This window comes from Suncus etruscus, chromosome 15 (genome assembly GCF_024139225.1).
Source record: "Suncus etruscus isolate mSunEtr1 chromosome 15, mSunEtr1.pri.cur, whole genome shotgun sequence".
NCBI classification, from domain to species: Eukaryota; Metazoa; Chordata; class Mammalia; order Eulipotyphla; family Soricidae; genus Suncus; species Suncus etruscus.
In genome coordinates this window covers 87,108,738-87,134,106 of record NC_064862.1, presented here as the reverse complement: position 1 = coordinate 87,134,106, position 25,369 = coordinate 87,108,738, and the positions used below count along the sequence as shown (strand labels likewise).

The 25,369-nt window shown below is 49.9% G+C and overlaps 1 protein-coding gene across 3 annotated transcripts in view; it reads left to right on the top strand.

The window, feature by feature from the left end:
* Positions 1-2,868: 2,868 nt before the first annotated feature.
* Positions 2,869-25,369, top strand: part of VAV1 (vav guanine nucleotide exchange factor 1) — a 43,709-nt gene continuing 21,208 nt past the window's right edge. For all 3 annotated transcript variants that reach the window (XM_049789419.1, XM_049789418.1, XM_049789417.1), the window contains exons 1-4: positions 2,869-3,072; positions 23,846-23,962; positions 24,433-24,491; positions 24,809-24,871. In XM_049789419.1, coding sequence (XP_049645376.1) covers positions 2,869-3,072; positions 23,846-23,962; positions 24,433-24,491; positions 24,809-24,871 — 443 coding nt within the window. The remainder of the gene's footprint in view (positions 3,073-23,845; positions 23,963-24,432; positions 24,492-24,808; positions 24,872-25,369) is intronic.

The window sequence follows — 25,369 nt, the reverse complement described above, 5'->3', positions numbered from 1 at the left end:
TGGGGTGCCCCCTAGTGGAAAATCTCTCCTATGCTGATTAGAAAATGCTTTTTGGAAGTGGTGTGTTGGAGATAAAATGGGGGATGGGAGAATATTTCCAGCCTTTTAGGGTGATGAGAGAGATTTCAAGAAAAGACAAGGACTATGATGATATAATTGATAAAGGAATGAATGAACTGTATGCTAAGTATAGATAGAACACACGAGGTTGTTATATGGGGGTCTGGAGAACTGGGGTTCATTCTTGCCACCATGAGTATTCCCCGAGTCGAGGTAGTAGCAACAGCAATAGTCAGCCAAATAGTGAACAAATATTATTTAACAAATAAATTCTTATAGTTAGTCAGCAAATAATATTCAACAAAATTTTTGGGGGGGCAAACCCAGTGGTGCTCAGGGATTACTCCTGGCTCTGCACTCAGAAATCACTTCTAACAGGCTCAGGGGACCCTAAGGGATGCTGGGAACCGAATCCGAGTTGGCCACATTCAAGGCCTACCCACTGTGCTGTCTCTCTGGCCCCATATTTAGTTTTCTGGGTGAATTTTTGGGGGCCACACCGAGTGATGCTCAGGGTTGACTGTTGGCTCTGCTTTCAGGAATCACTCTTGGCAGGACTTGGGGGACCCTATGGGATACCGTGATCAAATCTGAGTCAGGTGCATGCAAGGCAAGTGTGTTCCCTGCTGTGCTATCTCTCCAGCCTCGCAACAAACATTTAATGGTGCATGCATATATGCCTGGTTTGGAGTGGGGAACAGTGAATGTAGGAGTCACATTTTTGTTTGTTTGTTTTGGGGCACACCCAGCAGTGCTCAGGAACTATTCACTAGCTGCCTTTGGAAGATGGGAGTATTGTCCTTGATGAATGCTCTGGGGATACCAGGGATTGAACCCAAGATTCTACCATGCAAAGCATGAGCTCCAGTCTGTGGAATCAAGAGATAATAACTTCATTACAAGTCATTATATGTAATAACAAACCTGTTTTTGTGGACTGGTGATAGATAGCACAGCGGGGAGGGTGCTTGTCTTGCATGTGGCCAACCTGGGTTCACTCCTACACATTCCATAGGGTCCCCTGAGCCTGCCAGGAGTGATTCCTGAGTGCAGAGCCAGGAGTAATCTCTGAGCACTGCTGATGTGGTTCCCCCCAAAACAAACCAAAAGACTGGGTTTTCTCAGTCTCCCCTCCCTCAATCTTGAATTGGTGTTGTGCAAGGCAAGTGCCTTCCAGCTGTACTGTCTTTCTTTCTCTCTTTTTTTTTTTATTTTTTTTATTTTTTTTTTTATTTTGGGCCACACCCGGCGGTGCTCAGGGGTTACTCCTGGCTGTCTGCTCAGAAATAGCTCCTGGCAGGCACGGGGGACCACATGGGACACCGGGATTCGAACCTTTGGAACCTTTGGTCCTGGATCGGCTGTTTGCAAGGCAAATGCCACTGTGCTATCTCTCCGGGCCCTGTACTGTCTCTTCTACTCCTAAAAACCTTTTCAAGAGAGGTTGGGGGAGATAGTACAACGATTAAGCTCTTGCCTAGCAAGTGGCTATAGGGCTATGACCCTGGCTTGAATTCTGACACTGTACCAGGTATGACCCTTGAAGAAGACCTAGATCCCTGCTCCCACCTTCAAAAAAAAAAAAATGAGGCTGGAGTAAAAGCTTTGCATGCAGGAAGCCCCGATTCAAACTTGCACCCCACATGACCTCATCACCCGTGAACCAACAGCTTCACGCAAGGAAGTCGGGCGAGATGGACTGTCTGGGATTTTACCATGCATGAGTAAGGCTTCTTGAGAGGGTGAGTCCTGGAGTTACCTAAGATGCAGGTGGATGGACAGAACGTGGGCAAAATCTTAGAGGCAGGTTGGTGTGTGGCAGAAACAGCCAAGAGACCAGACAGAGCCTGTGCAAAGGTCTTGGGGCAGATTGCTATGTTGCAGGCACCCTAGCAATGGTCCTCAAACTATGGCCCGAGGGCCACATATTGTATTTGTATCTGTTTTGTTCCTTCATTGCAAAATAAGATATATGCAGTGTGCATAAGAATTCGTTCATAGGGGCAGGAGATATAGCATGGAGGTAAGGCGTTTGCCTTTCATGCAGGAGTTCATCGGTTCGAATCCCCTCGTCCCATATGGTCCCCCATGCCTGCCAGGAGCAATTTCTGAGCCTGGAGCCAGGAATAACCCCTGAGCACTGCCGGGTATGACCCAAAAACCACACACACACACACACACACACACACACACACACACACACAAAACACAACAAAAAAACAACCCCCAAAACAAAACAAAAAACAAAACAACAACAACAACAAAGAATTCGTTCATAAGTTTGTTTTTACTATAGTCAGACCCTCCAATGGTCTGAGGGACAGTGAACTGGCCCCCTGTTTAAAAAGTTTGAGGACCCCTGCGAGAGTCCAGAAGGAGGAGGAACAGACAGAGCAGGGGTCGAGGCAGGCCAGCGAGGTGCTGGGTGGGCACCTGGGTATTCCTTGACCCATAAAACAAAGTGGGGCTGTAAACACAGACTTATTCCTTGGGGGGCTCCTAGCCAGCACCCACATTGCAGCCTAGCAAGACAGAAACACCTGCATCCCGCCTCCCTTCTGCATCCTTCCAAACAGTCCTCGCGCGCTCTGAGTACCAAGTCAGGGGCTGAGTTGCAGGTGCCTCCTCCCCTTCCCCTTCCCCTCCTACAGCTCCTCCTTCTCCTCTTCCTCCTCCTCCTCCTCCTCCTTCTCCTCCACCCGCGACAGTTACTAGCAGAGAAGAGGAAGTGGTAGCGAGTGAGCCTCGAGCCTTCTCCAGGCAGGCAGCCGGACTCAGGCAGGCCAGAGGGCACGGGCCGGCGGTGCCATGGAGATGTGGAAACGGTGTGCCCGCTGGCTCATCGAATGTCGCGTGCTGCCGGCCAGCCACCGGGTCACCTGGGAGGGTGCTCAGGTGTGCGAGCTGGCCCAGGCGCTGCGGGATGGCGTCTTGCTCTGCCAGCTGCTCAACAACCTGCTCCCCCATGCCATCAACCTGCGAGAGGTCAACCTGCGCCCCCAGATGTCCCAGGTACGCAGGGATGGGGGGTATCGGAGAGGGGAAGAGCCTAGGGGTGCATGGGGGGTGCGAAGTTAAGCAGGTGGTGTTGGAATTTGTTGGACGTAGCACCCAGGGGCCTCTGATGGTCCGGGGCCTCTGATGGTAGGGAGATGCTGTACTTTACATCTCCAAGTTGGGGAGGTAGGCCCCAGGCTTGAGCTGGGTTGGTGGTGGAAGGCTTATAACTTTCTGGGGTTCAGGCCACAGTTTTCTTCACCACCACCACCACCACCCCAAACCTCCTCATTTGGAGCAAATGTGCTCCAAACTTAGACGGGGCAAACTGGAGATCATCGTTTCTCAAGCTTGCACACGGAGCCTCTTGGGGTGCAGAAGGAATAGGGGTTCATCTCTGAACGCCCCTCTCTGAAATAGGGGTTCATCTCTGAACGCCCCTCTCTGCCTGGGTTTTCCCCCAAGTCCTTCAAACTCCCAGATTCTGGTTTTGGGGGAGGAGTCTCGGGGCTTCCTCCTTCGCCCTCACATCTTCCCCTTCCCTTCCTGCCTGCCCTGGGCCCTGAAAGAAGGGGTGATCTGGGGGGCTCTCAACTCTAAGTCAAAGCTTGGTTCAGGACCCTTTTCCCCATGCCTCCTGGAGTAGAACCAAGGCTCCCTTTCTGGGGGATGTGTTTTTTGGGGGGTGTAATTAGGCCAAACCGGCAGTGTTCAGGCCTGACTCCTGGCTCAACTCTCAGGGCCCACTCCTTCCCATGTTAGGGCACCTTGTGGGATGCTGGAGATGGAACATTGGGTGTATAAGCCAAATGCCCCCCAATACCTACCTTCTGTCTCATGGCTCTGGTACCATTGGGGAGTATTTTTCTGTGTAGACCTGTATCCAGGACTTGGCAGCCATGATGGATTTAAGTCCCCCCACCCCAGGAAATAGATTCAAATCCCACTTTAAATGTGATTGTCTCGGACAGAGGTGGGCACAGCTGTGACTCTCCAAATGGCACCTTTGCAGCCTCGAAGGTGGGGTGGGTGAGAGAGAGAGGTGCTTACCGGTACCCCCCCCACCTCTCGATCCAGAGTTGTTTTGGGGAGCTGGTGGGTGCTAGGACGTAGGGGTGGAGCTTCTTAAGGATGGCTAGGACAGGGTGGCTGGGGACACACACGACTCTGGCTCAAGGTGATACGTGCAGATGGGGAGGGGAAGCTGGGGTTTGGGGAGCCGGTTCTTGGGGACCCACCGGGGTGTTCGTTCCCAGGCTCATTGTTGGGAAGAGGGGCATGACTCATGGAGCTCAGGGAGGACCTGCAGGAAGGAGGAGGGAGTTCAGTTTTGCTTGTTTTGTTTTATTTAGTTTTGGGACACACCCGGCAGTGCTCAGGGCTGACTCCTGGTTCTGTGCTTAGGGATCACTCCTGGCTGGTGGGGCTTCAGGGACCTTTTGGGATGTTGAGGATCGAACCAGGGTCAGAGGCATGAATGGAAGTGCCTTCCCCACTGTGCTATTATTCTCACCCCAATCAAGTCCAGTTCTAGAGTCCCACATACCCTCCTTTCTCATGGCCAGTCCCTTGGCCACGGCCCACCTGAATTTGATTACATTTGCTTTCTTTGACTTCCAGGACAGGGAGGAAGTAGCCTCGAATTAACTGAACTTTCAGAGGGTCAAGGTCCCTTATGAGTGGGGTGTGTGTGTGTGTGTGTGTGTGTGTGTTGTTTGCTTGTTTTTTTAGGGGGGGCCACACCCAGTGGCACTCAGGGCTGACTCCTGGCTCTGCACTCAAGAATCACTTGTGGCATTCTTGGGGACCTCATGGGATACTGGAGATTGAACCCCGTTCAACTACATGGAAGGCAAGAACCCTTCACATTGTGTTATCACTCTAGCCCCTCTCGGGATTTTTTTTTCCCTCACTGCACCTGATGGTTCTCAGGACTTACTCCTAGCTCTGCACTCAGGGATCATTTCTGGCATCCTTGGAGGACCCTATGGGATGCTGGGGATAGAACCCAGGTTAGCTGCTTGCAAGGCAAGCCCCCTCCCTGCTGTACTATAGCTCCAGACCCCTTTGTGTGGTTTTTATGAAAGCTAGTTGGGGGCCAGAGAGATAGCACAGCAGTAGGACCTTTGCCTTGCACGCGCCCTACCCGGGATGTACCTGGGTTTGATTCCTGGCATCTCATATGGTCCCCCAAATCTGACAGGGGCAATTTCTTTTCTTTTCTTTCTTTTTCTTTTTTTTTGTTTTTTGGGCCACACCCAGCGGTGCTCAGGGGTTACTCCTGGCTGTCTGCTCAGAAATAGCTCCTGGCAGGCATGGGGAACCATATGGGACACCGGGATTCGAACCAACCACCCTTGGTCCTGGATCAGCTGCTTGCAAGGCAAACACCGCTGTGCTATCTCTCCGGGCCTGGGGGGGGCAATTTCTTAGTGCAGAGCCAGAAGTAACCCCTGAGTGCTGCTGAACGTGACCCAAAAATAAAAGAGCTAGTGAGAAAAGAGGGGGCGATAGCACAGCAGGGAGGTGTCTGGCTTTGCATGCAGCTGACCAAAGATCAATCTTAGGCATCCCATAGAGTTCCTTGAACCTGCTAGGAGTGATCCCTGAGTGGAGAGCCAGGAGTCAGCCCTGAGCACTGCCACAGCTGTGGCCCAATGCCTAAAAATAAAAATAAAGAGCGAGAGGGAGATGGCATGAGCCTGGAGTTCTCCTGTGTCTGCCCTGAAGCTGCTATTTTTTTTTTGGGGGCCACACCCAGTGGTGCTCAGGGGTTCCTCCTGGCTGTCTGCTCAGAAATAGCTCCTGGCAGGCACTGGGGACCATATGGGACACCAGGATTCGAACCAACCACCTTTGGTCCTGGATAGGCTGCTTGCAAGACAAACACCACTGTGCTATCTCTCCGGGCCCTGCTTTTATTTTGTTTTGTTTTGGGACCAAACCCAGCAGTGCTCAGGGTTTACTTCTGGATCTGAGCTCAGAAATTATTTCTGGCCGCCTCAGGGGACCATAAGGGATGCCGGAAATTGAACTTGGGTCTACAGCATGCAAGGTCTACCCACTGTGCTCTCACTTCAGCCCCTCCTCCCACAAAGCTGGTTTTCTGACAAAGGGCAAAGGGGTCCCAGGGGATGAGGGGAAGTTACTTGTCGACCACACCTTGGACACCTGCAATAGTTCTCCCAGCCAGGGACCCAAGCCAGCCCTTCATGGTTGCTCCTAATAGGAGGGGAATAGATCAGACACATATCCCTGCAACCCTGTCTGAGCCCTAGACTGTGGTGGAGGGAGAAATTGCTCATTAAAGGCCAGCTGGGATCCCAGGGTGAGTAAGTTTCAAGCAAAGGGGCTTATTTTTTGGGGGCGGTGGTGTTTTTTTGGGGGGCCACACACAACAGCATTTATTAGACTTACTCCTGGCTCTGCACTCAGAAATCACTCTTGGCGGGCCCGGAGAGATAGCACAGCGGCGTTTGCCTTGCAAGCAGCCGATCCAGGACCTAAGGTGGTTGGTTCGAATCCCGGTGTCCCATATGGTCCCCCGTGCCTGCCAGGAGCTATTTCTGAGCAGACAGCCAGGAGTAACCCCTGAGCACCACTGGGTGTGGCCAAAAAACCAAAACCAAAACCAAACAAAAAAAAGAAATCACTCTTGGCAAACTCAGGAGACCCTATGCAGTCCTGGGGATCGAACCTGGGTCAGGTTCAAGTAAAGCAAGTGTCCTATCTGAATTATCTTCAGCTCTAAACAGGGATTTTTTTTGGGGGGGCCACACCCCGTGGTGCTCAGGGGTTACTCCTGGCTGTCTGCTCAGAAATAGCTCCTGGCAGGCACGGGGGACCATATGGGACACCGGGATTCGAACCAACCACCTTTGGTCCTGGATTGGCTGCTTGCAAGGCAAACGCCGCTGTGCTATCTCTCCGGGCCCTAAATAGGGATTTTTAGGCGGGTTGTGCAGAGCAAATAGGAGCTTTCTCATGGCTCTGGTTTCTTTGGGGCTCAGCTATGACAGGGCTCAGGAAAGGCAGGGGTGTCTTCTGGTTTGCCTCATCTGAGAGCTTTTCACAATGAGGTTGTGAGTGGGAATTTAACAGAATATCAGAATGCCAGAGGAAGCTACCCCAAGAACAGGTGCTCCTGGGGTGTGAGTTCCTCCCGGTCAATAGAGTGAAGTTGGTTTTTTTATTTGTTTGTTTGTTTTTCGGTCATGCCCAGCAGCGCTCAGAGGTTACTCCTGGCTCTGTGCTCAGAAATCTCTCCTGGCAGGCACGAGGGACCATATGGGATGCCGGGATTCGAACCACTGTCTGTCCTGAATTGGCTGCTTGCAAGGCAAACTCCCTACCGCTGTGCTATCTCTCCGGCCCCAACAGAGTGAAGGTGGGATGTGGAAGGACAGAGAGAGGAAGGGGCAAGAGTGACAGTACAGTGAAAGGGAGCTTGTCTTGCATGTGACCAATCCAGGTTCCATCCCTGAAATCCCATATATTCCCCTGAGTACCACCAGGAGTGATTCCTGAGTGTAGAATCAGGAGTAAAGCACTGAGCAGCAATGCCAGGTGTGCCCCCCCCCCCAAAAAAAAAGGCAGAATGAAAAAAGGAAAAGGGAATGTATCTCTGATTATAGGTCAGCACAGGAAAGTTGTGAAGGCTGGAATTCTGGACAAATATCTATCATTTCTTCTAATTGTAGAGGAAGGGAGAGAGAGAAAATTCAAAAATCATCTATATTTTTTTGATTTTGGGTCACACCTGGCAGCAATCAGGGGTTACTCCTAGCTCTGAGCTCAGAAATCTCTCCTGGCGAGCTCGGGAGACCATATGGGATGCCGGGATTCGAAACATCGTCTGTCTGCGTGCAAGGCAAATGCCCTACCTCTGTGCTATCGCTCCGGCCCTCATATTTGTTTTATACTTAGTTTTTGATCAAATCTGCCGGTGCTCGGGGACCATGAGGCGCCTGCAGAGGTACCTCAGCCTCCAGCAAATGAGGCATGAGCGTAGCCCTTCTAGCACCTCTTCAGCTCCTCACTTCTTCAGGAAAGAAAGGCATTGGTCCATTTGGTTCCCAGGTGTGTAGATCATGTTTCTCAGCATGTCTATTCTCTGCCTCTCCTAACAATTACCTTCCCTCCACCCCTCCTTCCCTCTCTCATACATGCATCATCCATCATTATCCAATATCTATCACCCCATCATCTGTTCATCTCCCTACCTGTCCATATAGAACGCATTAATTTGTATGTAAAGCACCCACCCATACATCCATTCACCTATCTGTTGATTCACCCATCCACATCCACCTACTTATACATCCATTCACTCACTCACCCATCCATCTTTCTATTCACCCTCCCATCCATTCACTCACTCATCTACCAACCCACCACTATCCATTCACAATGCATCTCTCTACCCACCCATCATCCATCCATCCATCCATCCATCCATCCATCCATCCATCCATCCATCCATCCATCCATCCATTTTTCTTTTTTGTTTTTTGGGTCACACCTGGCAGTGTTCAGGGGTTACTCCTGGCTCCATGCTCAGTAATTGCTCCTGACAGGCACGGGGGACCATATGGGATGCCAGGATTCGAACTGATGACCTTCTGCATGAAAAGCAAATGCCTTACCTTCCATGCTATCTCTCCGGCCCCAACCATCCAGTTTTCTACCCATCTACTCATCCCATCCATCTACCTATCCAGCCAGCTACTCATTCATCCACCATCCATCTACACACCCACCTATTAATCCATTCATCCACTAACCCACCCACCCATTCATTAACTCACCCACCCATCCATATATTATCTACTTATCCATCCACTCACGCATCCACCCACACATTATCCATCCATCATTCATCTATCTATTCATTCATTTACCTATCCATCCACCCAGCCACTTATTCACCCACACATCCACCCACTTATCCATCCATCCATCTATCCATCTCTCTGCCCATCAACCCACCCACTCATCACCCATTTATTTATCCACCCACTATGCATCCATCCACCCACCCATTTATCCATCTACCCATTCACACATTCAGCTACTCATTCATATATCCATTTACCCATCCATTCATCTACTCACCGACCCATCCACAAACTTATCCATCCATCCATCCATCCATCCATCCATCCATCCATCCATCCATCCATCCATCCATCCATCCATGAATCTTTTCATGCATCCATCCACCTACCCATACATCCACTCATTCAGAAATCAAGATGTATGCCAATCCCCATGCTTGGCACTGCCACTGTGGGAACAATCCACACCCTGGTGTCTCCAAGTGATAATCTAACAGGGACAGGCTGCCAACAGCTATGGAAACACACCAATGTCAAGAGCTTGACATGCTTGGGAGAAAACAGAGCAGGAAAGGGCTTTTATTATTTTTGAAGGGAGACATCACACTTTGGAATAGAATATCCAGGAGTCTCCATAGAAAACTAACACATGAGCGGAGACCTGGGGAACACGAGGAAATTACCCACCTGATCCCAATCATCAGGGCTTTCTGAGAGGGTCACCCACAGCACAAAGGTCCCCAGGTGGACGTTAGTCACTATATCTCTGTCATTTAGGCCAGACTGCAGAGTGCTGGTGGGGGAATTTGAGGAAGCCTTTTGGTGATCTGAGACCACAGGGGTGATAGACAGTCCCCCTGCAAACTACCCCCCTGCAGCTCTGCACTCTGGGGGTGCATGTTCTCAGCTGCAGAAATGAAACGGTTTTGGTTTTTGAGGCTGCACTAACTGGCTTCAGGGCTTTTTCCTGGATCTGTGCTCAGGGATTGGTCCTGGTGGGTTTTGGGGCACCCTAGGTAGTGCTGGGGACTCAGCCACAGAGAAGGCAAGCGCCCCACCTGCTACCCTGTCTCTCCGCCTCCTGCAAGCAATGAAACTATATGGCTCAAGTGGAGAGGAAGAGAAATATTGTGACAGTCATTGTGGGAAACACATATACTAGGACATGCCAGTCGATTAGATGAGGGTAGGGCAGGCACTGGGCTGAGGCAATGTCAAGGTTGCCAGCCCCAGAGCCCAATGGTGCCATTGGCAGAAGCAAGGAAGAGCAGGGATGGGAGAGTTAGAACAGGAGAGGGGAACCTTAGGAGGGAAGAAGGCAGTGAATGGCTCAGGATTCAAAACCAGGGATCTGGGGCTGAAATGATAGCTCAGAGGTTACCCAACCCCAGTTCAATCCCCAGCACCACCTAAGAGTCCCTGAGCGGCCCACCAGGGGACACTCTTCAGCATAAAGTCAGGTTAAGCCTCTGTCTTTTTTTATTTGTTTGTTTTGGGGGTCATACCCCACAGCACTCAGGGGTTACGCCTGGATCTAAGCTCAGAAATGGTTCCTAGCAGGCTCGGAGGACCATATGGGATGCCAGAATTCAAACCATTGTCCTGCATGCAAGGCAAACGTTTTACCTCAAACCTCTGTCTTTTTTGGGGGGTCATACCTCGAGGCACTCAGGGGTTACTCTTGGCTCTGTTTTGAGGAATCATCACTCCTGGTTCCCTCGAGAGAACCATATGGGATGTTGGGGATTGATGTTGGGTTGACTGCATTTAAGGCAAATCACTTTTCTGCTGTGCTATTGCACAGGCCACACCACATGTTATTTTTTTTTTTTAATGGGGTTTCCCTTGGCGATGCTCAGGGCTTACTCTTGGCTCTGTGCTCAGGAATCAATCCTGGTAGTGGTGGTGGGTAGGGGAACTACATCCGATGCCAGGGATTGTACCCTGGACAGCTGCATGCAAGACAAGCACCTTACCTGCTGTGCTATCACTTTGACCCCTCAACAACACATTCTTGGGGCTGGTACAGCAGGTAAGACACTTGCCTTGTATGCAGCCAAGTCAAGTTCCATCTTCTAGAACCCCAGATAGCTCCCCTCCACACCACCAGGAGTGATCCCCGAGTTCAGAGCTGAGAGTAAGCCCTGAACACCACTGGACATGACTTCCCCGTCTCCCTAAAAAGCCAAACACATTCTTAGGGTGCAAGCCCTAAAATGCAGAGGGAAAAGATTAACTTTGAATTGCTCCAAACTACTAACCTTCCTTGCAAGCAACGGCTGTTTTCTTTGGTTTAATTCATTTGCCTGTTGGTCCTTCCAGCCTTTTTTCTTTATGCAAACACGAGCAAAGAGGAACTTGGGAACTTGGGTCACACTAAGAAAGTAACAAGAGCACCTACATCCATGTGTTTAGACTGTTCTTTCCTCCTTTGCATAATACTCTCAGCAATTTTCACAAACCCAGCCCAGGGGTGTTACACATTTTCTTACACACACACACACACACACACACACACACACACACACACATTTTGCAACTATTTAAAAAAGAAAAAAAATTGGCAGTACAATAGTCATTTATGTAACAAACAACTTCTATTGTGTTGTGTGTCAGGCTTTTGCTTCAACCATGGGCCACAAACTCCAGGTTGAGGGAGACAGAAGAGTCAATCCAGCTGAGTATATAGTGCTCCTCATGACGAAGTACTCCCCACCCCCTGTGGAAATGGGTATTTCCTGGGCCATATGTGTCATGCTTGGGGAGCTCCTGGAATGTACCCAAGGATTCTTGGAACATCACATGGTGCCAGAGATAGAATCAAAAGGGGTTGCATGGGGCCCTTTGATAAGATGATAAGATGACAGGGAGGGCACTTGTTTTGCATATAACCAATCTGAGTTTGATCCTCGGCATCCCATAGGATCCCTTCCTCGGTACTGCCAGAAGTGATTCCTGAGTGCAAAGCCAGGAGGAAGCTCTGAGAGCATCGATGAGTGTGACCCCCAAAACCAAAAATCAAAGTGAGGCATGTAAGGCACATGCCTCAATACCTCTACTATCCTTTTGGCTCCAGATCACTGAATAGTTTATAAATAAAGTTTTATTGGCACTCATTTATTTATTTATTTATTTTTTTGGTTTTTGGGCCACACCCTGTGACGCTCAGGGGTTACTCCTGGCTATGAGCTCAGAAGTTGCTCCTGGCTTCTTGGGGGACCATATGGGACGCCGGGGGATCGAACCGCGGTTCGTCCTAGGCTAGCGCAGGCAAGGCAGGCACCTTACCTCTAGCGCCACCGCCTGGCCCCGGCACTCATTTATACCCAGCTATTTAAGCATTTTCCCTACTCAGGGCCGAATCTGGGCTGCAGGGTATTTGTTTCAATAAAGTTTTATGAGTGCACAGCTGTACTCATTCCTTTATGTGCTGTTCCAAGGGCAGAAACAGAGCCACAAGATGTTTGTATGAATAAATTTGTTGCTTTTCAATTTTTTGTGGGATGGGCCTTCAGGGCTTACTCCTAGCTCTGAGTTCAGAGGTCACTCCTGGTAGTGCTCAAGGGACCATCTCAGCATCTCCAGGGTGTTGAGAGTCGAACCCAGGTCAGCTACACACAATTCAAGCACTGTTTTATCTCTTTGGCCCCAGTTTTATTGGACTCATGGCTTGTTGGTTGTTGTTTCATTCTTTGGGGGACCACATCTGCTGGTGCTCAAAGTTTACTCTCTGACTCTGTGCTCAGGGTCACTCCTGGTGGGGCACAGGGAACAAGATGGGGATCAAACTCCCATTGACTGCATGCAGGGCAAACTCCCTTTCTACTGCACTATCTCTATGGCCCCTTTACTTCTCTTTTATCACCAGTAATGTGGGGGAAAAAATCTTCCAACAATTGATTCCTATCTTAGGATTTTTTTTTTTTTTGGTTTTTGGGCCACACCCGGTGAGGTTCAGGGGTGACTCCTGGCTATGCGCTCAGAAATCGCTCCTGGCTTGGGGGACCATATGGGACGCCGGGGGATCGAACCGCGGTCCTAGGCTAGTGCTCGCAAGGCAGACACCACACCTCTAGCACCACCACGCTGGCCCCTATCTTAGGATAATTTTATAAAGGATAGCTGAGAAGAGAGAGAAAACTTAGAAGAAAATGTAGCTATATATAAATGTCATTGCCACTGCTATCGATATAAGCAAATAAGATTTGCTTATATAAATTCTCCCAAGGGCTGGCTGGCTCAAAGTCGAGGAGTTGTTCTTTTCAGTTTAATAGATTTGCCAAATGATTCTCCCCTGGGATTTCTCCCATATTAATCGCTCCAATGATACCACCACTTGCAATGCAGGAGCTCATCTGTCTTGCCAAAGGATTCTTTATTGTCAGACTCTTGGAGTTGGGCCAGTGGCTTGGGTCTTAAATGGAGTTTCTCTGGCTCAATTTTCTTCCTCTCCTTTGGAGTGGGCCTGAGTCTCTTCTTCCTGTGCCGAAGGGGTATTTATAGCTTCTCTCTTGGAAAGAAGAAGAGTTCGGATCATTTTCTCAGCGTTTCTGCTTTTGATGCCCCTTCTAAGATGCTTGACCTGTTTCTCTTATTGATTTGTTTCCGGAGCTTTCTCTTGCTCTTTTTAAATTTTATTTATGGCAGGGGGTTGGTTTAGTTTTTGGACCACCCTCAGCAGTGCTCAGAGCTGACTCCTGACTCTGTGGGCTCCTGGGGGATGCCAGGGATTGAATTAGGGTCTGCTACGTTTAAACACGTGCGAGCACCCTCCCTGCTGTCTTGTCGCTCCAGTGGCCCTATTCAGAAGATCTATAGAGATGAGACTGGTTGTGATTTCAAGTTAGGATCTCACCAGCTCTCTGAATTCCTGGGAGAAATGTGGGTTCCAGCCCCATGCTGGGCCCTGATTGTGTAGACAGTGAAAGTATGAAGGTTGCTTTATCCAGGCTGAAACATGGTCATGGGAGGAAAGGCCCACTCTGTGGTGACTGTGTCACGTGTTGCCCATGCTCACTGCATACAAGTTCTTCTGTTGGGTTCTTTCCATGGGTCTGGCTTCCCAGAAGCATGGAGCAGAAGCAGCATAAACAAAAAGTGTCATTTTGGTGACTATGAGGACTTCCTCTTTGTTCACACCCCCATGCAATTGAGGTTGACTCTGGAGGGATTTTTGGGGATTGGCAGGGCTGTATTAGAGGTGTCCTGCAGGAGCTGGAGAGATAGGAAAGAGGGTCAGGCGCTTAAGGTCTTGGGGTGAGGGGGGGAGAACAGAGAGTTGGAAATTCTTCAAGAGAAATCCCCAGGATAGGCTTTCTGGAGGGGGTGAGATGTTCATTAAGTGTGGGCGATGGGAGCTCAAAGGAATTCTAATTGTCTCCCTGGCTAGCATTAATGTGTCAGTCAGGAAGCGTTGAAGACAGAAGGTGTGTTGGGCACAGATGGGCTTGTGAAAAGTGTATCAGTGTCCCTCTTTGCTACCAGGGGTGTTGTTTTGGGTTTTAAGGGGAGCTTGAGGGCCAGGCCCCTTGGGGGGGCGGAACAGTGAGAGAATTAAGGGATGTTCAGTAGGAGAACTGAATATTTCTGTTGCGGAAATTCCAACCTTCATCTGCAGAAGTTTCAACCAAGAGTCTTCGATCATGTGACCAAAAGCCCAACTGAAACTGACTTAGTCAAAAATATCTGTAAGCTCCCAGAATGATGAGAAAACACCTTCAGGTCTGGCTGGATCAAGGAATGCAGACAATATTACAGCTCCTCCCTCATTCACTCTGCTTATTTTGTGTGTTTTCTCCATTCTCTACCCCACCCCAATAGAGGTAAACAATGGTGCTCAGTGTCTTCAATTTGGAGTCTAGTGCAAAATGAGAAGGTCTACAGTGGTCTCTGAAACCAGAATCTGGTTTGGACACGATGTATGTGTTTGAGTTGGGGGATATAAGGAGGGATATCACATACTATTGGGTTTGGGAGCAGAAAGTTCTATGATTTGCCAAGTAGGGTTATATATTTATTCTTGTATTTTTTAATTTTTAATTTTTTGTCACACCCAGTGGTGCTCAGGGATTACGCCTGGCTCTGCATATAGGTCTCCTAACTGGCTCCCAATACCCTATGGGGGTGCCAGGGATAGAACCTGCGTGGACCCACTGCAAGACAGGCACCCTGCCCATTGTAATATCTCTCCACCTCTCCCATGTTCATTCTTAAACCAAGCATTGTGGCCAGGAAAAAAAAAAAGAAGCTGCTCTGATTGGCTAGGCTGAGGTCACATGCTCCCATTACTGGACCAATTGCGGTGACTGGAGAATAGCTGTGTTCTAATTCAGGGAGACAGTCTGTGCCTTTTCCCAGGGATGCTGAAGGACCCGCCTGGGCCTGGGAGATCCAGCAGTTCCCTGGGAAAAGAGAGGGGAGGAGAGAAACTCGACATCATGAGTCTAGGAGTTGGGATTGCTGGAGGTCAGCATTGTTGGCTTGGGGCCCAGCGACCTTGGCCTTGGGGTGTTACCATGGGGTGACAGGGTTGGCAGCTGCGGGACCAGAATGGGTTGTGAGTAAGTGGGTTGCTCTTGGAGGGAAGTCAATTGACTGCCTGTCTTTGGAGGCACCCGAAGAGCCAGTTAGAGAGTTTGATATCTCAGAGATGAAGAACTTTCCCGGAGCAGAATATGGAATTATTCTCATTATCAGCAGCAGCGAGAGTCACTCCGGGGTTATGGGAAAGGGCAAAACTCATCTTTTTCTCTCTTCACTGAGTTCATGTCCTTGGGGAAGAGGCTTGCTCTAGTTGCATCCTAGTTTCTTGCAAACTGCTCAAACAAAGTAACACAAGCCTTGGCTTAATTTACAGGGACAGAAGAGATTGTGTCCTTGTGTCAGAGCCCAGAGGCTGGAATCAAGGTGTTCAGGCAGTGCTGGGCTCCATCTAGAGGCTTCTGAGGAGGAACTGTTCTTTGCTTCTTCAGTTTAATCTAGCTCCAGGCATTCCCTCCACTGCGTTTTGCTTCCACTCGTCTCTTTCCTTTGCTTCTCTTTGAATCACTTTTGTGTGTGTGCTTGGTTTTGTTTTTATTTTGGGCGGGGGGGGGGCACACCCAATGATGCTCCGGAGTTACATCTGGCTCTCTGCACTCAAGAATTTCTCCTGATGGGGTTCAAGGGGCTCCTATGGGAGGCCGGAGATCGAACCCAGGTTGGCTGTGTGCAAGGCAAGCGTTGCTTCCTGATATATGCAGTCCTGTCTGTGTGTCTCTTAGATTTGGATTTCAGGGTCCCTCTAGAGAATCCAGCATGATCCCCTCACTCTGAGAGGTGCAGTTTAGTTATATCTTGCAAGTCTTTCTCTTGCCTCTTATTATCCCCCCCCCCCCCAATAATAATCTGCCACTAGAATCACAGTGCCAGATTCTAGGAATTGGATGAAGAAGAGTGTGTATGCTCCCTCACTAATGTCTCTCGCTGGGCCTCCCATTGGCTAAACCTACCTAGGCCCTGCCCATTGGCTACAATTTCTCGAATCTCTTATTGGCCAAACCTGTATAGTCTTTCCATTGGCTGAAACGACAAGAATCAGGGTGCAAAGGAGCCTGGGAAATGTAGTTTCTTTTGATACATTTCCCCAAACAATTCAAATCACTAAAAACTCAAAAAATGAAAACAAACAACTCAAAAGGCCTTTTCGTGTGTGTGTGTGTGTGTGTGTGTGTGTGTGTGTGTGTTGTGTGTTCTGGGGGATCATGCTGGGGTAATCCACATGCAAAGCAAACCCTAATCTGCTGTTTTCTTTGCTTCCTCCTCCTGTGCACACACGCTAGGGTGGTTTCCACGTTTCCGTAGAGACTGATGGAGTTGCGATGAACATTATATTTGTTGGCAAAGCTTCCTGTAATCCTGCCAGGATGAACTTCCTGGGCAAAACCTTTCCCAGTTTTCCAAGTGGAGCCCAATACATGGAGGGATGGCTGGAGACTTCAAGAGCTTTGGCAACTCTAGGCTCAGTGCTCTATCAGGAATCTTGTCCACTAATTTCAGGACTCCTGTCTATCCCATCGCCCATAGTCACTTAGCACCTTGAGATTCATTCTTTATGCTACGATCTCTGCTCTGAGAATTTTTTTCCCTTGCTAGTCTGTGGGCCGAGCAGGATAGGTTTCTGTGTATCTTTCTCAGCCAGCACTTGGTTCTAGCAAACTTACATTGTTTTGCGATTATTTTGGGGGCCACACTCGGCAGTGCTCAGGAGTTATTCCTGGCTTTGGGCTCAGGAATAACTTTAGGTGGACTTAGGGAATCATATGGCATGTCAGGGATCAAACCTGGGTCAGCCATGTACAAGGCAACACCCTCCCTTCTGTACTATTGCTCCAGCTCCATATTTATATTTTTGTTGTTGTTTTGGGGGTCACAGTTGGCAATGCTTAAGAGTTACTCCTGGCTCTGTGCTCAGGGATCACTTCTGGCAATGCTTGGGAGACCGAGGTCAGCTGTGTGCAAGGCAAGCGCCCTACCTGTCATACTATATCTCCAGTCTCTAAATTTACTTTTTTTTTTTTTTTGGAGGGGCAGTTGTTTCCCCCAACCAGTGCTCAAGTACTCTTTGAGACACTTGGTTAACCAGGCCAGCTGTATCAAAGCTCTGGTGCAAGAATGCAGAGATGCTTGGGCCCCACAGCACCCTGAGATCACCAAGGCCACACTCCTTGGTGCTCAAAGTTTCAGGGCTCCACGAGACAGTGGTGGAGGAAACCCAGCACCTCGAACCACAGAGCTGCCTCCCTGACCTTAGACATTTAAATCGAAGCAGACTTTTAGCCCAGAAGGCGCCAGATAACAGGCAGGAATTTTCACTCCCAGGATGGGGGAAACTTTTTAAAAGTCTCAAACTCAATTTACCTGGGGGCCGCAGGAGGCAAAGTGGGGTGATCCTTGAGTGCAAAGTCAGTAATAAGTCTTGAACATTGGGGTGTGTGTGACCCAAACAACTAAAACAAAACAAAACAAAAAAAGATTTCTCTAGGGCAGGGCCACAAAATGTTGTATGGAGGGCTGTTTGCGGCACCAGCCCCTGCAGCTTGGGAGGTGGGAAAGAAGTGGGGAGAGGCAATGCAGATTGGCGTGTGCAGATGGTTTTCACAACTCAGGTGAAGTCTCACCGCTTAAGGGGCCACAGGCCTGAAAGCACTGGGGCTCCCCCCTTCTCTGTGGGCCCAGCAAGCCCCGGGAACAGGCATTTCCTGTTTCCGGCTGTCTCTTGAAGCTGGGGTAGAGGTGGTGGTGCAGTGGTGGTTTTAGGGTGCAGGGTCCCCTCCTCCGCCTTCACTGCACCCACCACAGCCACCCTGGAGGGCCTCTGACCCCCCCTGCACCTTGAAGCAGGATGTCCCATGAGCCAACATTTCCGGCTCAGTCTTGGTCTTGGGCTGGAACTGGGCTGGTGGGGTGCCACCCCCATCCCTGCCTGTCGGCTCCCCTGCCCCCCTCAGAGGGGAAGTGTCTGGGTGCTGATTTGCCTACGGGGCACAGTGCCAAGCCAAGTCTCTGCTATTCTGGTGGGAGGAGGAGGAGAGCCAAGGGATGTGCTCCCACCCTTTAGGGAAGGGCGTGAGCTAACACTCTCCTCCAGTGGTCACAAGCTCTTGCTCTCCTCCTTGATGGGTTGCACGTTCATGCTCTCCTTCTCTTCCATTGGTCACAAGCTCGTACTCTCCTTCTTGATTGGCTACAATCTCATGTCCTTTTCTTTCTCCATTGGCTACAAACTCACACCCTCCTCCTTGATTGGTTAGAAGTTCATGCCCTCCTCCTACTTGATTGATCACAATATCATGAGTTCTTCCTCCTCCATTGGCTACAAACTCATGCCCTCCTCTTTCTTGATTGGTTACAAGCGCAGTCATCCTCTTTCTTGATTGGTCACAGCTCATGCCCTCCTCTTTCTTGACTGGTCACAATCTCATGTCCTCTTTATTTATTGGTCACAAGCTCATGCCCTCTTTTTCTTGATTGGCTATAAACTCATGCCCTCCTCCATTCTTAATCTCATGCCCTCTCTTTCTTGATTGGTGACAATCTCATGCCCTCCTCTTTCTTAATTGGTGACAATCTCATGCCCTCCTCTTCATTGATTGGTCAGAATCTCATGCCCTCCTCTTTCTTGATTGGTTACAAGCTTATGCCCTCCTCTTTCTTAATTGGTGACAATCTCATGTCCTCCTCTTCATTGATTGGTGACAATCTCATGCCCTCCTCTTTCTTGATTGGTCACAACTCATGCCCTCTCTTTCTTGATTGGTCACAATCTCATGCCCTCTCATCCTTGATTGGTTACAAGCTCATGCCCTCCTCTTCATTGATTGGTCACAAGCTCATGCCCTTCTCTTTCTTGATTGGCTACAATCTCATGCCCTCTCTTTCTTGATTGGTTACAAGCTCATGCCCTCTCTTCCTTGATTGGCTGCATTCTCATGCCCTCCTCTTTTTTTGATTCGCTACGATCTCATGCCCTTCTCTTCCTTGGTTGGTCCTTCGTCCTCCATTGGCTACAAACTCACGCCCTCTTCTGTGATTGGCCACAGGTTCAGGCTCTCCTCCTCCATTGGTTATAAGCACCCGGCCTGCATCCGCCTCCCACGGGCTCAGCCGGAAGCACCTTGCCCACCACTCGAGGTCTTTCTGCTGTCAGAGGAGGGAGCCCCTGTCTCCGGCCTGGTCGCCCCTTGATGAGTCAGGTCCCCTGGCAGTGGCCCCGGAGCATCACATGACCTCGGGGAAGCTGGCTCAGGGCTCAGCTGATCTCCTTGAGGTCAGGAAGCGACTTCCTCCCCTAGGCCGCAACCCGACAGAGGTCTGTGGCCGGAGACAGGGCCAGCCCCGTCTGCACTCACACCACCGTTGCTCTGCCAGGCTGGGGTGGCATTGTGCGGTGGCCTGGGCCGGCTACGAACCCAACACTCATGCCTGCCCCCTTCTGCATGATGCCACTAGGCCTCAGTGGAGCCCCAGTGGAGTGTTCTACGCCTTGACCATAGGACAGGGCATGCAGATAGCCAGGCCCATTCATTCTCTCTGCATTCATATGTGCACTCATTCATTCATTGATTCATCCTTTCATTCATTGACATTTTGGGAGAAAGGATTGTAGTTTGGGTCATTGTTCAGTGGTGCTTATGGACTCCTTTAGGCTTGTGATGTCCAGGGGGGAATTCAGGGAACCAGGTGATAACAGGCGGGGAACCCAGGTCTCCCACAAAATAGCATGTGCTCTAGCCAATTTAGCTATTTTTCTGCTGGTTTTATTCATCAACTATATTTTTTTAAATGCGTGTGATGCTGGGGATGGAACCCTGGGTCAGTCATGACATGCTTGGCGGCTAATCACAACTCTGGTGTTTGTTTCTCTTAAACTCAGTCTGTAGTTCACTGGTGAACTTTACATTTTTTTCCAGACTTTTCCCCCATCTTTTTTTTTTTTTTCCTACATAGATTTTTCTCATCTATCTGGGAACTTCTCCCTCTTCTAATAAATAATTTGTTTTTCCTCACTCATCATACTCTTATACTCTAAATTTTTTTTTTTTTTTTTTTTTTGGTTTTTGGGCCACACCCGGTGACGCTCAGGGATTACTCCTGGCTCTGCGCTCAGAAGTCGCTCCTGGCTTGGGGGACCATATGGGAAACCGGGGGATCGAACCGCGGTCCGTCCTAGGCTAGCGCAGGCAAGGCAGGCACCTTACCTCTAGCGCCACCGCCCGGCCCCTCATCATACTCTTTATTTCTTTTTTTTTTTTTCTTTTGGTTTTTGGGCCACACCCAGCAGTGCTCAGGGGTTACTCCTGGCTGTCTGCTCAGAAATAGCTCCTGGCAGGCACGGGGGACCATAGGGGACACCGGGATTCGAACCAACTACCTTTGGTCCTGGATCGGCTGCTTGCAAGGCAAACGCCACTGTGCTATCTCTCCGGGCCCATACTCTTTATTTCTAATAGGTTATAATTTTCTCTCACACACCCTCATTTATTTATTTATTTATTTATTTATTTATTTATTTATTTATCTATTTTTGCTATACCTGCGAGGCTCAGGGCTGACTCCTGCTCTGCACTCAGGGATCACTCCTGGCAGTTCTCTGGAAAACCGTATGGGATACTGGGGATGGAATTGGGTCAGTCATGTGCCTTTCCTGCTGCATTATCTCTTCCTACTCCTCAGTATTTATTTTTATTTTTAACTTTTTTTGGGTTCTTTTGGGCCACACCCTGTGGTGCTCAGGGCTTACTCCTGGCTCTGTGCTCAAGGATCACTCCTGACAGGGATTGGAAAACCTTTTGGGATTCCTGATTCAAACCTGGGTTGAGGGGCTGGATTGATAGCACAGTGGTAGGGCATTTGCCTTGCATGTTGCCAACTTGGGATGGACCCGGGTTTGATCCTCGGCTTCCCATATGGTCCTCCGAGCCTGCCAAGAGTGACTTCTGAGCACAGAACCAGGAGTAACCCCTGAGTGCCACTGAATGTGGTCCAAAACACACACACACACACACACACACACACACACACACACACACACACGGGCCAGAGCTGTGGCGCAAGCGGTAAGGCGTCTGCCTTGCCTGCACTAGTCTAGGATGGACCATGGTTCAATCCCCCATCGTCCCATATGGTCCCCCAAGCCAGGAGCAGTTTCTGAGCGCATATCCAGGAGTAACCCGAGTGTCCAAAAAACCAAACACCCCCCCTCACACACACACAAAATCAAACCTAGGTTGACCACACACAAGGCGAATGCCCTCCTTGCTGCTCTGTCCCTGTAATCCCTCATAAGGTCTTTTTCTTTTGGTTGTTGCTGCTGTTGATTTTTGTTGTTGTTTTACACCGGGCCACATCTGGCTGTACTCAGGGCTTACTCCTGGCTCTGTACTCAAGTTTTGCTCCTGGCGGGGCTCGACCCTGTAGAGGACTGGGGATTAAACCTAGGTCGTCTGTGTACAAGGCAAGTACCCTCTGTGGCGGTGAATGGTGTATTTGAAAAAAGGGGAATTGGTCACGCAGTTCCTCAGCTCACTTTCAATCAGTTCTGGCAAGTGTGTGCAGGCTTGTGCAAGCCACAGTCTTATCAAGACCCTAGACATTTTCAACCTTGTGGCCTTTCTCAGTCAATCTCCACCACCATCTCGACCCCAGAGGCAACCGCCACCGATGTCTATCAGCATAACTTCGTTTTTGCTTAGTCTATGATTTCACCTATGTTACCTTTTTTTTTAAAGACACATTTTTTGTTTGCGTGTTGCCGAAGGACGAACTTGCAGAAAATATTGTTCTATGGCTTGTGCATTCATAGCATAGTTAATTTTATTTTATAAATCCGAGTTCCTTTCTCTCTATTCTCTTGGACTTCCATGATCAACTTTTTTTTTTTTTTTTTCGGGCCACACCTGTTTGATGCTCAGGGGTTACTCCTGGCTAAGCACTCAGAAATTGCCCCTGGCTTGGGGGGACCATATGGGACGCCGGGGGATCAAACCGTGGTCCTTCCTTGGCTAGCGCTTGCAAGGCAGACACCTTACCTCTAGCGCCACCTCACCGGCCCCCCATGATCAACTCTTTTTTTTTTTTTTTTTTTTGGTTTTTGGGCCACACCCGGTAACGCTCAGGGGTTACTCCTGGCTATGCGCTCAGAAGTTGCTCCTGGCTTGGGGGACCATATGGGACACCGGGGGATTGAACCGCAGTCCGTCCAAGGCTACCGCAGGCAAGGCAGGCGCACCTTACCTTTAGCGCCACCGCCCGGCCCCACCCCATGATCAACTCTTAATGGCTGCAAAGATGAACATGGTGTTTAATCTCTGTTCAGGCCTGTGTCAAACTGGCTTCATGAGACTGTACAACTTGTATTAATTTTGATTTCCTTCCTCTGCCTTCTTCATCCTTCATCTCCTCCCTTCTATTCCTTCCTTCCTTCCTTCCTTCCTTCCTTCCTTCCTTCCTTCCTTCCTTCCTTCCTTCCTTCCTTCCTCCCTCCCTTCCTCCCTCCCTCCCTCCCTCCCTTCCACTTTCTCCTTTTATTCCTTTCCTCTTTTCCTCCCCTTCTCCATTCCTTTCTCGCTCTCCATTTTTTGGAGGGGAATACCCATCAGCACTCAGAGGTTACTCCTGGCCCTGTGCTCAAAAATAGTTCTGGGGAGGAGCTGGAGAGATAGTACAGCGATAAGGGGTTTGCCTTGTATGCAGTCAACCTGGGCGGACCCAGGTTTGATTCCCAGCATCTTATATGGTCCCTCAGGCCTGTCAGGAACGATTTCTGAGTGCAGAGCCAAGAGTAACCCCTGAGCATCGCTGAGTATGACCCAAAAACAAACCAAAAAAAGAAAAAAGAAAAAAGGAAGAAGAATTAGCTCAGGAACCATATGGGATGCCAGGGATCGAACTTGGGTCTGTTCCATGTTGGCTGAGTGCAAGGCAAATGCCCTTCGCTGTGCTATCACTCCAGGTTCTGTCTCCCTCTCTCTCTTGCTGTACTATTGCTCTGGCTTTATATATATATATATATAATTTGTGTGTGTGTGTGTGTGTGTGTTGGGCAGAAGCCTTTGAGGATAAGGATCTAGCAGTGGTCCTCAAACTATGGCCCGTGGGCCACATATTGTATTTGTATTTGTTTTGTTTCTTCATTGCAAAATAAGATATATGCAGTGTGCATACGAATTCGTTCATAAGTTTTATTTTTACTATAGTCAGACCCTCCAATGGTCTGAGGGACGGTGAACTGGCCCCCTGTTTAAAAAGTTTGAGGATCCCTGATAGAGCCTCAGGAATGGCTTGATCATTACCAGAAGAGAGGGGCTCTCTCTGTTCCCTATTCCATCCAATCTCCCACTGAGGCTGCCCTGCTGTTCCTGTTCCTCTGGATCCCATCAAGGACAGACACTCTCATCTCTCTGTCCCCTCAGTTCCTGTGCCTGAAGAACATTCGGACTTTCTTGTCCACCTGCTGTGAGAAATTTGGCCTCAAGCGGAGCGAACTCTTCGAGGCTTTTGATCTTTTCGATGTTCAGGATTTTGGGAAGGTGAGTGGGGAGAGTGGGTTCAGTCTGTTCCTCAGAACATCTGTGTTGCAGCAGCTAAGAGTGTATCCATGTGTATATGTGATCGTATGTACATTGCAAACATGCATGTACACACGTGTGTGATGGGTAAGCCGGGCCACAGTGCACAATCATACCCTGGGACAGTGAAGTGTACCCACACCATGCCCTGCCCTTCGCTGTGTGAGCCTGAATAGATGTCTGAGCCTCTCTGAGCCCGTGTGACCTCACCAATCTCTGGGGAGTGACATCCTGTTATGGCCCCTGTGTGGTTATGAGGAATAACTGGACACGGGGCTGGAGTGTGCAGGTGCAGTCAGGCTGACATGGAGGTTCCTAATTCAGGGGTGAAGGGCCAACCCCAGGTTGGGCCTTGATGCTGGACAGCAGAGGCTGCTCTGGTCAGTGGGCGGTGGCGAGGGGCTGATTGACAGCTCTGACCTTTGTCACAGGTCGTCAAAACCTTGTCTGCTCTGTCTCGGACCCCCATCGCCCTTCGCAAGGGGATCACGTGAGTGACCCTCTGATCTGAGTGCCTGGGGCGCATTGGGCCCCGTTCCTTCTCCCCTCCACTCCCTCCTCTTCCCCCTCCCCTTTTCCTCCTCCTCTCCTCCTCCCCCTCCTTCTCCCCGTGCCCCCTCCAACCTCTTCTTCCCACTATTCTCCCCTTATCTCCTTCTTCCCACTCCTCCCCACCTACTCTCTGTCCTGCACTCCATCTTCCCCCCCTTCTCTTCTTTGCTGCTCCCCTCCTTCCTTCCATGCTGTCCTCCTCTATGCTCCCTCTTGGCCCTCGGACCTCTACTCAGACCCTTCTGGTGCCCACAGACCCTTTTCGGACGAGGATGAGGCTGACGATGACATCTACAGCGGCCTGTCTGACCAGATTGAGTGAGTCTCAGGGGTCGGTCCAAGGTTCTGCCAGGGACTCCTAGGAGTGGGTGGAGCCAATACAGTGGGTGGAGCCTGGAGGAGGTGGGGCCAAACTGTTGGAGAGCCAATCCAGATGGGCGGAACCTGTAGGGGCGTGGCCAAGGGTTGGATGAGCCAATCTAGATGAGTGGAGCTTCCAGGGGCGGGGCCAAGATGTTAGATAAACCAATCCAGGTGGGTGGGGCCTGTAGGAGTGTGGTCAAGGGTTGGATGAGCTCATCCAGATGGGTGGAGCATTCAGGGGCGGGGCCAAGATGTTAGATAAACCAATCCAGGTGGGTGGGGCCTGTAGGAGTGTGGTCAAGGGTTGGATGAGCCAATCCAGATGGGTGGAGCATTCAGGGGCGGGGCCAAGATGTTAGATAAACCAATCCAGATGGGTGGGGCCTGTAGGGGCGTGGCCAAGGGTTGGATGAACCAATCCAGATGGGTGGAGCTTTCAGGGGCGGGACCAAG